Source organism: Hippocampus comes, unplaced genomic scaffold (genome assembly GCF_001891065.2).
Source record: "Hippocampus comes isolate QL1 unplaced genomic scaffold, H_comes_QL1_v1.1 scaffold194, whole genome shotgun sequence".
NCBI lineage: Eukaryota > Metazoa > Chordata > Actinopteri > Syngnathiformes > Syngnathidae > Hippocampus > Hippocampus comes.
The window spans coordinates 1,354,179-1,367,525 of NW_017805828.1; the positions used below are offsets into that span (position 1 = coordinate 1,354,179).

The 13,347-nt window shown below is 44.6% G+C and overlaps 1 protein-coding gene, 1 long non-coding RNA gene and 1 other non-coding gene across 4 annotated transcripts; 1 reads left to right on the forward strand and 2 right to left on the reverse strand.

The window, feature by feature from the left end:
• Positions 1-1,616: 1,616 nt before the first annotated feature.
• nek3 (NIMA related kinase 3) lies at positions 1,617-5,807 on the reverse strand. 2 transcript variants are annotated; one of them, XM_019887394.1, is made up of 12 exons: positions 5,541-5,807; positions 5,330-5,423; positions 4,729-4,826; positions 4,451-4,534; positions 4,243-4,310; positions 4,035-4,121; positions 3,784-3,838; positions 3,124-3,324; positions 2,908-3,013; positions 2,577-2,822; positions 2,132-2,255; positions 1,617-2,006 (listed from the first exon to the last, which is right to left on the reverse strand). In XM_019887394.1, exons 1-12 carry the CDS (start codon positions 5,655-5,657, stop codon positions 1,943-1,945), a joined length of 1,344 nt encoding a protein of 447 aa, XP_019742953.1. In that variant the 5' UTR covers positions 5,658-5,807; the 3' UTR covers positions 1,617-1,942. The 2 variants fall into 2 exon arrangements, with proteins under 2 accessions (XP_019742953.1, XP_019742952.1); XM_019887393.1 differs by having other exon boundaries at positions 2,577-2,837.
• A 337-nt stretch (positions 5,808-6,144) lies between these two features.
• trnak-uuu (transfer RNA lysine (anticodon UUU)) lies at positions 6,145-6,217 on the forward strand. Its single transcript has one exon. It is a non-coding gene; the product is annotated as a tRNA-Lys (tRNA).
• Positions 6,218-11,337: 5,120 nt separating this feature from the next.
• LOC109526232 (uncharacterized) lies at positions 11,338-12,496 on the reverse strand. Its single transcript, XR_002170290.1, has 2 exons — positions 11,693-12,496; positions 11,338-11,662 (listed from the first exon to the last, which is right to left on the reverse strand). It is a non-coding gene; the product is annotated as an uncharacterized LOC109526232 (long non-coding RNA).
• Between the last annotated feature and the right edge of the window lie 851 nt (positions 12,497-13,347).

Sequence of the window (13,347 nt, forward strand, 5' to 3'; positions counted from 1 at the left end):
AAACTCATTGCATTCTATCCCCTAGAACTGAGCCATGCCATATCAAATCGAATTGTAATCACACCTCATCAAATTGTTCCGCTTCCTTGAATCGTATGTCTCAAATCGTCTTTTACTGGAGAGATGCATATTCCCTGACTTGATTCCACTTTCAAAAGTGGCCGTCCCAGTACTTTTGTCCAGTCAAGTCACTGGCCGAGCTTTTCATGTGATAAGACAAAGCAAGGAAGTCGTTTGACTGCCTTCCCTTCCCGTCAGGGGTGCTGATAACAACCGAAAAATCACGACATAAACACGCAATGAATTTATATACACTTGCAGTGATCTCAAAAGTGTGGCTCCCTCTAGTGGTACACGAAAGAATCACTGCCTCCTCAGTACAATAATCATTTATATATGGATATAAAATTATTCTGCTAATTAATCATTTATCAGAATATTATTTGCCAAATATAGGAATCGGCATTGTTTTCTTCTGTATTACTCCGCCCCCGCTAGTGAACAAGGCACACTCACCAGAAGGAGCAGCACAATGAATTGGATTGCAGCATGAAATGATGATGCACAAACGGTTTTAATTCTTCACATTGTAGTGCATTTTATTATTACTGCTTCGTTTTAATGGCGGACAATAATGAAGAGTGCTACTATCCGTATTGAGAACCATCCATCCAAGCATCCAATTTCTGATCCGCTTCTCTTCACGAGGATCGCGGGCGTGCCGGAGCCTATCCCAGCCGTCTTCAAGCAGTAGGCGGGGGACACCCTGAACCGGTTGCCATTCAATCGCAGGGCACACTTGGACCACCAACCATTCGCGCTCACAATCATACCGAGGGACAATTTCGAGTGTTCCATTAGCTTGCCATGTATGTTTTTGGAATGTGGGAGGAAACAGGAATACCCGGAGAAAACCCACACCAGCATGCGGAGAACACGCAAACTCCACATAGGAAATCCAGAGCCGGGATCAAGCCCTGCACATCTGCACTGTGAGGCGGACGTGCTAACCAGTCACACGCCGTATTGAGAGCCATGTTACAAAACATTTTATTTCTTCTAACTTATTTTTAAAATTATTTTGGGAGCTGAAACAGATGAATGACATTTGCAATCATTCATTTCAACGGGAAAATATGAAGAATGAATGAAATGATCCCTTTGTGTTTGAGCGTATGTTTATGCAACAGCCGCTAACATCCGGGTGACACCGTGTCACCCTTTTATCCTCACAAAACAGAAGCCTTTTCGTCTAAATTGCAGTATATTAAAAGAGAGGTTGCGGTGGGGGTAGGAAGCGGACATAAAAACATTGCGGTGGACTCGGAGTGACGTGACCTCACAAAGACCCCGCTGCTGTGGGAATAATACTTCCTGTACGGCTCCCCCAACCCACCAACAGAAGCCTCCAGACGACCCGAGCGAATGAACTGGGAGTGGTGAGTGTGTGTGTGTGCATGCATGTGTGTGTGTGTGTGTGCGTGTTTTTGCGCGTGTGTGCACGCAGGCGGACATGTGAGCGACATCAAACGCGGACACGTTTGCAGACAATTTCCCGGCCATTCCCATTCGGCTTGTTGCTGACGAACACAAACAAAAAGTCGGAAGAGTTTAACTGTGAATTACCAACATTTTAATCAAAATATAAATAACAAAACAGATGCTCGATTTAAAAATGCTTGAAATGTTAATGACTCACATTTTAAATGGCCAATTAACAAGATATAAAACAGGCAGTGCCAGGACAGTGACATGTATGAATTTTTTCATGAATTCAACTAAACAAAATAACACAATGAAACGATTTTAAATTAACTGATACACAATCATTTTTTTAGAAATGTGAGCATTTTTTTTATTACTTTCTCTTACATTAGCTCATGAATATTTTACATAAATAAGAATAGAGAGAAAAAAAATACAAAAGAGGACAAATTTTCCTTCACAGTTTCAGCACTTCCTCCAAATGGCCCATCCAGTCACAGGGAGATTCTTCCTCAAAATCCCTGCGGGAGAGATTGATGGCACATCCTGAGCCTCACCTTCTAGATCGGGTCACGTTCATCTCTTGTATTGCGTCTCATCGCGCGGGTACTGGCGACATGACACAATTGGAGCAATAAACGCTTACGTGTCGTCGTCATCGGAGCGCGGCCGCAGGCGTTCGTCGTCATCGTCCGCGCCGACTTCCTGTTCGGGGCCATCTGTGTCGTCGCCCGGAGGCTGAGAGAGGGCATCCGCCAGAGGACTGGCGCCTAATGAAAATATAGTTTCATAAATTTGTTTTCTTGTTCACATACATGTCTTAATTTGGTACATTTTGACCTCTGCTCAGCACCAAATGAGAGGTCAGAGGTTATGTCTTGCTTGCCGTCTGCTATTGCCGTTGAGCCATTTAGCTAGCGCGGTTAGGCTAAAGCCACAGACCAGATTTTGTGGAGGGTTACGCGACGGCCAATGTAGAAGCGGCAGATGCTGATAGAGCCGTGGGTGGCAAAAATAAATCCAAATAGTGCATTACCGCCACCTACAGGACCAGAGACACGCAGTGTAGCCTATTGAGCAACGGCACGGACCTTCTTTGTGGATCACGAAGGTGCTGAAGCTTGGACTCAGCTTGGCTTTCCCCAGAAGATTCAGCAGCCTCTCCGGAGGCTCTCGCCGCCATCTTTTACGCCGCCGGCCCTCCTCGGGAAGGCGTGGCGTAATGTCATCGCTCGACAGGAGGCTGGCGTCGGCCAACATCTGCAGCGCCGTCTCGGAGGGCTCAGCCCACCGCCTTCGAGGAACGGGTGCTCTGTCTTCACCGTGAAGCTCTGCATCTGCGTTACGGCTCACTGTTAAATGTCACATTTCCTCAAATAAAGGCCGCCCCCCCAATAGACGCCCCATCTTTTGGACGCTAACCTTCCAATGTTGTTGTTTGGCTGATGCTCTTCTCCCTCAGATGTTGAAGCACTTTCTTCCCCTCGTCAGGATTCCACCGCCTCCCTCGTTCCTCCACCTCGATCGCCTGTGACATCAAAAATTCCACTTCGGCTGCACAGCCATCTGAACTAACAGCGCGGTGTCACAGGTTACGGGGCTCGCTTGCGACACGACGCCGCGCCGCGGGATGCTTACCTGGGAGGACAGATGCGCTCGCAGCAGTCTGGAGGCGCGGTGAGAGGTCAGGATGGTCCGCAGGGACGGTCGGTCCCGGGGGTCCGTCTTGAACATCTGCTTGAGCAGAAGCCGCAGCTCGTGGGGCAGGTGCCCAGGCAACGGGGGGTACGCCCCGCGGCACACTTTCAGGATCAGACACTTCCAGCTGGGCGCCTGGAACTGAACATCGGCCGGGTGAGTTGTTTTTTTTTTTTTCCCCGCTTTCCTGTGACTTGGCAACTTTTCACACATTGTTCAGCGCTGCAGAAATATCACAAACAGTATGTACAGTGGTGCCTTGAGATACATTTTTAATTCATTCCATGACTGCACGTAATTAATACAACTACCAATAATCCCTGCCACCCTCCTGAAAAAAAAAACCCAAAAACATGGGGCTAGGGGAGTTGTGAGAAAGTTGGCGCTCTACGATATTGCACTTTACAAAACCATGCAGTCATGTCATAATTAGAAAGTGAGAATGGTTTTGTCTGTCTACATGTGTTGCACCACTGTCTATGTTCAAATATCCAACCTTTAAAGGGTAAGCCCCATGATGTTTTGCATTGTTGGCATTAAGTACTTTTTCGCAAAAGGTGATTACCCCCTAATGTGAAGGTTGATGTGAGAAGGAGTTACCGGATGTCGCAAGGTGCACAGTTCATAGAGGACACAGCCCAGAGACCACACGTCACTGCAAAATACACCACAACACTCATTTCTCAATGTGTGGCTCTCTCTAGTGGTACATAAGAGAAATTCAATGTTTAAACAGTACATAACATCATCGTAGCTTAAACTTTTTTTTTAACTGTAATAAAACATTGGTCTATATTAATATTACGATTATTTACTAAAAAATGAAAAAAATAAAAATAAAAAATCTATACCTCTTATTGTTGTACGGCTTGTTTTCCCAGATCTCTGGGGCGACGTAATATGGTGTCCCAACATACGTACGAGCATACGCCTTCGAGCTGCAGTGTGAAAAATAGAATTGTGGTTAATTCTCAAATTTCACTTAACCGGTTACCAGGATGGGCAGTCTGGAGTGCAGCTGCAGGTTTAGATTACTTGGTCATTGAGAAGTAAAGTTACCAGTTCAGAACACACGCCGAACCAAAATCGCCGAGCTTGACTGTGCCTTTACCTGTCAGGAAAATGTTCTGGAAAGAAAAACATTTGAAAACAGTCAATGCTGCGTTGCAAAAATGTCACATTTTCCGCATTGCCGTCATCGGTAAGCTTCCACTGTTACATTGACCAAAAAAAAAACAAAAAAAAACAAACAAAAAAAAACATTTACCTTGGACTTGAGATCTCGGTGCAAAATGCGCTTGTCGTGGATATGCTTGGCACCTGCACACATCTGAGCAAACCATTTCAAGATCTAAAGGGGAGGAAAAAAAAGACATTTGATTGCATAAGAATCACTCGTAAGTGATTCTATACGTTTTTAAGTGGGGGTGTTCATGACTGAGGGATTTTCTTTTTTTGGGGGAGGGGCCCATTCACGTCGGGGCTTGCCTCCCTCACCGGTGCGAAAGGTGAGCTTTCACTGTGTGTGAACGTAATGAGACCTACGTCATCAATGCAGAACTGCTTGGTCTTCTGTTCCCGGATCCTGTGGAGCATATCTCCTCCGCTGCAGTACTCCATCACAATACACAAGAGGTCATCAGCTGCACAAACACGCGTCACATGGAGCACACACAAAACGGGAAAACGGGTTACCTTACAGTGGTGGGGCGCAATGAGCATGCAGCATGAAACATGAGGCAATATAGAAAATTGTTTTGTGCGAAGATACATTTTTTTTTTTTATTGTGCCAAAACATCACAACTGGTATTGCACGTACAGTACTTGACAGTAAAATGCAATGTTACTTTGGTGCACAAGATCATTTTAATTTAGCTATGCAGGTAGGCAGGAAAAGTGATTAAGATTGCATGACTGTCCGTGTTTTATGTTATGTATTGTGTTATGTTATTTTGTTATTTTATGTTCACTTTTTTGTTAAGCGCTTTGTTACAGCTACAACTGTTGTGAACGTGCTATATAAATAAAGATGTATTGTATATTAGCTCCAAAGTGGAACCTGTCGGTATTTTGCTTTTATTGGACTTTTAATCCCACAAGTTTCTGTACTTCTACTAAAGTAGAATGAATACTTTCGCCGCCTACCTTCAAATGCCTCGTGGAAAGCCACAATATTCTCATGCTTCATGGTGGACAACAACACAGCTTCCCTTCTTGACTTCTCCAGTCTGGACGCATTCTACAAAACATCGAACAGAAACTTCATGTTAATTTAGATACAGATATAAGGATTTTATAGCACAAAAATACCCAGACGATTATTGTACACAAACACAGCACATGTTTTTTGGTTTACCTTTGGCAACTGTATTTCCTTGAGCACATACTTCTCCTGAGTCTTTCTACACTGCACTAACAAAGCCCGACCGAAAGACCCTTCACCGATGACCTTGTGCACTGAATAACTCTCCATAGACGTAAAGGAAGTTAAAGCACAGCAGTGAATAATTTCACCGTCGAGAATAAACGGGGTTTGTATGACATATCTCAGCGATGATTGGCTATTAGTGTTGTTATGCAGCTCCACCGCTACTTCCGTGTTGTTGATTACGTCAGATGTGACGTTGCCCCGCTTGTTGCAGCCCGGCCTCAAGATGGCGGAAGAGCATTACATTTTTTTGTCATACTCGTTCGATTACACTTTATTTTAACAAAAAAAAAACCCAAGCATTTGTCAAATGTATAGCCACGTAAGTAACACTACATAATGGTGTATCATCCAAGAGCGACTGAACGGATTTAATAACGCAAAAAGATTGACAGCACATCGAAATTAGGACGTTTAAATGGCAGTGTTTGTCAGCTCTGGTCATTTTCAAAATGGGGGACAGCTGATCCAATTGCAGCTTTTTGTGTGTCGCAACAACAACAAAAACGGTCCGCCCGTACGTATTGCCAGAGCCCGGATAGCTCAGTCGGTAGAGCATCAGACTTTTAATCTGAGGGTCCAGGGTTCAAGTCCCTGTTCGGGCGGCTCGTTTTTCTTAATCTATAAAGTATTTAAATACATTATAAAACCATGAGTACGAATTATGACATCATATACTTAAACGTTAATGTTCAGCAACGTCGTGGCGACGAAATATGGCTGTATCGCTACGTCGGTAGCAAAAGTAATCATACTCTCTTGGCTGTGTAGCTACGTAGGTAGCAAAAGTAATCATCATCTCGATATAAATAGAAGTACAGGTGGTTGTGTAATACGTGTCGTAAATGTGGTGCACATGGTAGTTACGTATATTTCATTGGCTGGGATAATGAGGGGATGCTTCGAAAACCTGACCCCCACAAAGAAGTCCCTGGACCATAAAAGTGTGAGAGCCACTCTTTAATATGTGCCTGATGTTAAAATAGGCTAAACTGTTGGCATGATCTCATATATTCTATACCAAACTTTCGAACAATGTCGTTTTTCCAAAGAAATTAGGAAGAACGAAAAGTTTAGCGAAAGCCAAACAAGATGTTTGTGTTTAGGACTAACAAGTAATTAGAGGACTTTTTAATTGTTGGCCGTATTCTTTGTCTAGTCAGCGATTCGGAGAGGATAGATGGGAGGAGTGAAACAAGGCGAAACTCATTATCCCAACACATGAGTGAAGTTGCTTAATGTGTCGTGAATGACACTTAGTGGCCGGATGCAAAGTTCCAATCTCGACTTCCAAGAATCATTTGAGCATGAAAAGGCCGCCGTTTTATGGCTTTCCCGCGACCCGAGAACACCTGTTCATCCCTGCAGTAATAATTTGCTTCATTTTCTTTGCTGCTGGTGCTGCTGTGTATCACTTTACCCTTCAAAGGTTGTTTTCTTTTTTCTGTAAAGGGGACATATTTGGCCTTCTTCCAGGCTGGATCAGGAGCCAGCCTTCTTCCAGGCCCGTATACTGCTTGGCCAGTGGCCAGTCCAGCTTTTGTTATCGTGACAACCTGGGGTACAGGTAAGAACCAAATCCTGACATGAATAGCAAAAAATGATAAAACTATACAGTAGTACAATAATTAAATGCGGAATTAACCACCAGGGGGCAATAGAGTTTTGCTCTTGTAAACTGCAGTGATAGTAGTCGTTTTGCAGAGAGGATAAAGAATATATGACTTGTGAGCATCGATATAGTTTCTCTATCTGTGTAGCTCATGGTTTTGATTGTTTAAACAACGCAACATCCACAGGAAAAATGCTTTCACCGTAACCATTTTTAAGCGGTGGACGCAGTTGTTCATAAACTATATACACAGTGTGAATGTAGCGCATGGATACACTATCAAACCCAAAGTGAGTAGCGGTCCACAGATAGGTGTTTTCGTGGCCCTGAGAATGATCGATTACCATCAACGTGCGACCAAAATAACCTTAAAGGCGACCTGCTCTATAATCATAGGAGTAATATTGATGAATGCATCTCACGCGGGGTGAACATTTGACAGCAGCTGTAAATGTTTTGAGCTGAACTTGAGCAGCAGCAGGCTGAAGAAGAGTGGCAGTCTCTCTCAAAACAGCATTCCTTCGGTATGATTATTGGTTGGCTCGATCATGCGAGCTTGAGAAAGTATTTTTTAATTAGACAGGATTGAAGGGATTGGGGCTGGATTTGAAATGGCAACTTGGCGTTTGTTTGTGAGGAATTATCACTTGACAGGAAATTGTGCCTGATAAGATGCCAGGATCGTCAGGCTGAAACCAAATATGATCAATTTTTAATTTTTTTCAGAAGTGGATATCATTAGGCCGTCCCAAAGTGTGACTCGGGTCCTCCAGTCCTGGAGCAAACCAAGCGTCAAATCGCGGAAGCGTGTGACTTTGACAGCACTGTGTGAGACTGGAAATTTGATCAGATGAAAATCCAGATCTCATTAATTGTTACCATCGGGGATGAACAGGGGGCTTGACTCTCAGACCGAGACTGTTCGAATTCAGATTAATAGAATGATGGATGAGCCTCTGCACATGAAAACTATGAACCCTTTAGAAAACTTCATTGACATTGATAGTTGACCTGTACATTGCTTCTAATATGGAAGCAATGTAAAATTCTGTTTTGAATGACGTTTTACTTTTTATAAACTCTCAAAATTGCTTCACCGTCATCCTTTTGAGGCCAAATAAATCAGCATTTTTCAGGCTTCACGTACAGTGCTACCTTGACTTCCGAGTGCCTCGATATTTTCAGTCTTATATGAGCTGTAGCTTCGTTGATTTTTTTTTTCAAACATTTTTTTTCTTCATGTTGGCGGCCATAATTTGAGTTACTTTCAGAAGATTTTGGACTGAAAAAAACAGCTTCCTGAAGTTTGTGGAAAATTCAGTCTGTCACTTGAGCAAGTTACACTCTTTAGCAGCATGAAATTTGGTCAGCTTGTCAATAATGAGTAGACCCACAAAATCTTCTCTGATGCAAAATCACAAATGGTTTTCAATTTCGTCATTATGCGTGGGTGGAGTGAGGCCTGATAGCATACAACTACTTTTTCAAAGAAGTCCACCAAGTTCAAGTTGGAACAAATGTGTGACCAAGGCCCAAGAGATCCGTAGGCACCCCTTTATGTCCGGAATGTGGACTTGCAATAACACAAGATATAAATCCTCCTTCTGGTGGGAGCGCGGGGGCCCACTTTGTTGCTACCACGGTTGTAATGAGGGCCCAAGCACCAGGAGCTCTTGGAATTGTCGCCTTTATTACTTTTCCCCAACTACCACACCAGCAATTCTGGTGCAAATGTATTTCCGGGGGGGGGGGGGCAACAACATAACATGAACCCCCAAACTCGCTCCCCTGGAGTGTTACAACAATTTCATTTCACCAGTTAATACTAAACGATTCGACATGTCTGTCATCGCATTTTTTCCAATAAATAAAATTTCCAATTCAAGCTATATTTTCAAACCGTTCCGATTTCAAGTCTCACATTCTGCATTTCAACGATTCAATTCATTCCGTACTGTCCCAGTTTAGCATCCGCTCTCCAGCATTGACTCACAATTTCTCAAGAACTTGCGTTCTCGTCTTGAACTTGGTCTCCGACGGAACCAACGACCTGTTCTCGGTGATTTCGGTGGCACAGTTCCGAACAAACTCAGTTCAGTCGCATGGAGAAGAACCCGCGCCGAGCTCAATCCGAAGCGGGGGAGAAAGTCACCAAGTTGAGGCGCTCATCAACCTCTTCTGAAGAGAGAAAGCGAACACCTCTAGTTGTGCAAGCGCCCCGATTATGCAGCACTAAGCAACAGACGTCTCAAGTGCCTCCACGCAGGCTTCCACGATTGCTTTAATGGCTTCTCATCAGGCCGGAAACGGCAGCCGTATAAATAATGCAATATGTTCGCACAGCCTGGTGTCAAAGGAGCATAAAGACTAGCTGGGGGTAATAATTATCTCGCCGTCGTCCTGTTGGGGGAAAAACATAATTAGAAAGAATTAACTGATGGCTCCAACGGCCTCTGATGCTGAGCCTTTGATGGATGCTAGTGCTATCGCGCGACATTATCAATACAAAATCCGTCTTAAAACTTCACGCCTGTTTCATCATCGCTGCATACTCACCGACCAGCCTCGGCGTACGGGAATTCTGATACCATACTGCCCGGTCAACTTCCACCATCACATTCCGCTGCTGTTTTTACAGAACAGCGACACGGCAGAAAAAGCAGTCAAGTGGCAGCGTTTGCGGGCGGTGTAAAACGGACAATTGGCAAGCGGTCAGTCATCTTGTTTCTTGGATGACTGTTTTGACTGCTTCACTCACAGTTTCACAGCGAAGCAGATGTAGTCTTTCATAAAAAAAAAAATGTACTTAGGTCAAGCGCAGCATGGATGAGTTCACCGCATTTCAAGTGTGGCCCAAAGGTAACGCGCGCTGTCCTCAATGCCGCACTTTCCGTTCTCCACTGAGCGTTTTCCGGGAGCAGCTGGTCTCGCCCGTACCTTGTGGTGCCGGAGCTTGTCCCAGCTGTCTTCGGGCAGTAGGCGAGGTACACTCTGAGCTGGTTGCCAGCCAATCTCAAGGCACACATAGACAAATGACCTTTTGCACTCCCAATCATACCTAGAGACAATTTCAAGTGTTCCAGTAACCTGCCAGGCATGTTTTTAGAATGTGGGAGGAAACCGGAGTACCTGGAGAAAAGCTTCGTAGGCTCAAGGAGAACGTGCACATTCCACACAGGGAGGCCGGAGGCGGAATCGAACCCTGCACCTCTGCACTGTGAGGCTGGCGTGCTAACCAGTCAACCACCGTGCCCCCCATGTTAAACATGGCACCAAAAAAAGAAAGAAAGTGTGTCATGTAATATTTCTCCTTTAAGACACCCTGAAAGTGTGGAACTGGTGCTGATGAAGCATCCGCTGTGACCGGGGGTCAATCAGCAGAGAATAAAGATGAAGAGCCACATCCGCAAGCAGAAACGTAGCAGAGGGGGAAGGTGGGATCGACACTATTTCGGTTGGGGAAGCAGATGTAAATGAGCTGACTTTGCACTAGCATCTCTCGAGTGTGGACACGTGTGTGTCTAAAAATAGTCAGTGAGCATCGCGCAGTCTGAACGCAGGTCAATTCGCGTGGCGGTTGAAGGTGCTTCGTCTGGATCCTGCTGATCGAAAGGCAAATAAATGTGAGTGAAGGTCGGAGGATCGGGTACATCGAGACAAGTTATTCTGAGTGCGTCGCCTGTCCTTATCCTCCTTATCGATTGGAGAGAGTGGGGGGGAAGGCATGGGGAGGGCGCTTCTCTCATGGGTACCGAAGAGGATCAGGAGGTCATGCGAAAAAGCTTTTTAGGAACCCGAGCTCCCACAAAGCACACAACACAACATTTTCCATCAACATTTATTTACAAAAACAGAATAATTTGAGGAGGTGAATACAAAACAAAACAAAACGTGCTATTATGATAAAAAATACATTATCATACATAACATATAAGGTCTGCATCCTTCTTTTGGGCGAGGAGGGCGGGGGAGCTGGAGAAGCTTGTCGGGGGATTATTGCATTTCGGGGTTTGGTGTTTAAGGCAATGATGAGACAGACGAGGAGGATACAGGAACACTTCACGTTACAATGAAGTCGGATATAGCATTATTATTATTATTACTTGTATTATGATTGAAGTCTTCACCACAAGACACAAATATCAACAGGTTGAAGAGAAAGAAACGTGAAATAAAGCCTCACAAAATGGTTGGTCCACATATTAAGAGAAGATTTCAAAGCTGTGTGTGCGTGTGTGTTTGTGTGTGTGTTTCTCCACAAGGTGGGCATCTTGAGCTTTTGGGTGACATTTCAGAATGAACCTCAACTGCGTTGTAACTTTGACAGGTGAACTAAATTTGACCTTCTTGACATTTTTGTAAATTTTGTACGTCCATTGCCCTTCGTGGCCCGCTCATTGTGAGCGTCTCTTTTTCCACGCAGCTAAAATGACGATTCCTTTTCATACTCGGCATCGGTCATTTGCACCAACAATGTGTGCTGCCTTTATTTCCCCAGAGATCTTCCAGCAACAAAGATGTCAGACTTCCTTGACATCCAATCACCTCTCACTTCAACCTTCATAGCCGCACATATCGCTCAGACCAGAAACCGCCGCTGTCTGCAGGTTACAACAGAGCCACAGAGAGACCCGATGGGGTCTCCACGTGGACGTCCTTGACCTGTTTTCACTTGAGCTCCTTGTCGTTCTGAAACGTTGAACAATTGAAAAGTTCAAACTCGGTCAAGTGAGGTTCATCTGTAAATGTGACAGTGCTCTTCAGGTCCATCCTGTAATTCCAACCCAAAGACGAATACAGTGAACCACCTCGACTAACGGTGGATAGCGACCACAGTTAACATTCTCAAGTAATCTGTGCCGACCCAAAAATGTTCAGAATACCCATAGATGCCACAAGATGGCGGTAAAGCATTTTTTTTTTACCCCCATTGGACAACACAATGGGTGGACTAAATGAAGTCTTTCCCCTCAGTTCAACATAGTTCCTTGTTACCAACATGCAACATTTATACACTCACGAACAACCATACACACCCACGTTCACACTGTCCGTCACTGAGTGGAGAACCAATCCCACGCTTCCAGCACACAAGTTCGTCGAGTATATAGGTGGTTCACTGTATCGATGACCTTTTTGGAGCAGTGTCACGCGTGTGTGTGCTGCATTATGAAAGAGTCCCTGCAGTTTGTCCCTCGTTGTGCACGGTAGTAGCGCCGTCAGCCAGTTTCATGGGAGCCGCTCGGCAGGCCTGGGTCCTCGGACCTTCAGTACGGGTACTGCTTCTGCTTCTTGCCGGCGAAACATGACAACCAGGTGCACAGCAGCATGGCGCCCGCCGCCCCGGCCCCCGTGCAGTAATAGGCCCAGCCGATCTGGCAGGAGCCTGCAAAGAAAGCATTGGAACGCTAAATTGTTGATGGCAGCACTTGGGGATGTGCGCCGAAGCCCCGTTGATCGCAGCACACACGGTGCAGAACCCTCTGCAATCGGTGAAAATTCCTTATGCCATGTCCTGTCGTGTTTTCAATAGTTGTCACCTACACAGAATGTCGAGCATCTGTAATCTAACAAATGAATGAATCCGATTCACGCAGTGCGTAGAATTCCCGCAGGAGAACGTCACACTGATGAGCAGGTGGTGTGACAGTGTTAAAAAAAAAAAAATGCAGTTGAAGTTATTTCCGACCTAGGTGATGGTCTAAACACGCTGATAACACCATCATACGTGTCAGTTTTGCAATCACTTGATGCGTGTGTACTTTAAAAAAAAAAAATCTAACTATTTCAATGATTGTAATGCCTGCTCTTTTGGAAAATGTCAAGGTGGAGATTTCCATTTTGAGAACTCCGTTTTTTTTTTTGCTGCCTTTCCTCATTGCATTGAAATACTGAAGTGATGTACAGTAATTGTATAAATGTTCCTTCATTCGAAACAATAAAATATTAAAGAAGATACAACAGGTACAGTATGCATTACCACAACATTATTTCATATTTAATACAGAGCAGTGATTCATTTGTAAAATTGTGACTGGAGCAGGTCTGTTGCTCGACAATGCTTGATGGCAAAAACTTGATTTCACTTTTGAAGTTTTCTATTGCATCAGCACGCCACTGGTG

What these genes read in the sequence shown, in the direction of transcription:
- nek3 (XM_019887393.1), bottom strand. Translation starts at nt 5,657, where the DNA reads ATGGAGAGTTATTCAGTGCACAAGGTCATCGGTGAAGGGTCTTTCGGT. An exon ending in TCGGCGTGTGTTCTGAACTG is followed by an intron (nt 4,122 to 4,242) that starts GTAACTTTACTT and finishes TTCACACTGCAG; the next exon opens with CTCGAAGGCGTATGCTCGTA. An exon ending in CGCTCCGATGACGACGACAC is followed by an intron (nt 2,007 to 2,131) that starts GTAAGCGTTTAT and finishes TCTCTCCCGCAG; the next exon opens with GGATTTTGAGGAAGAATCTC.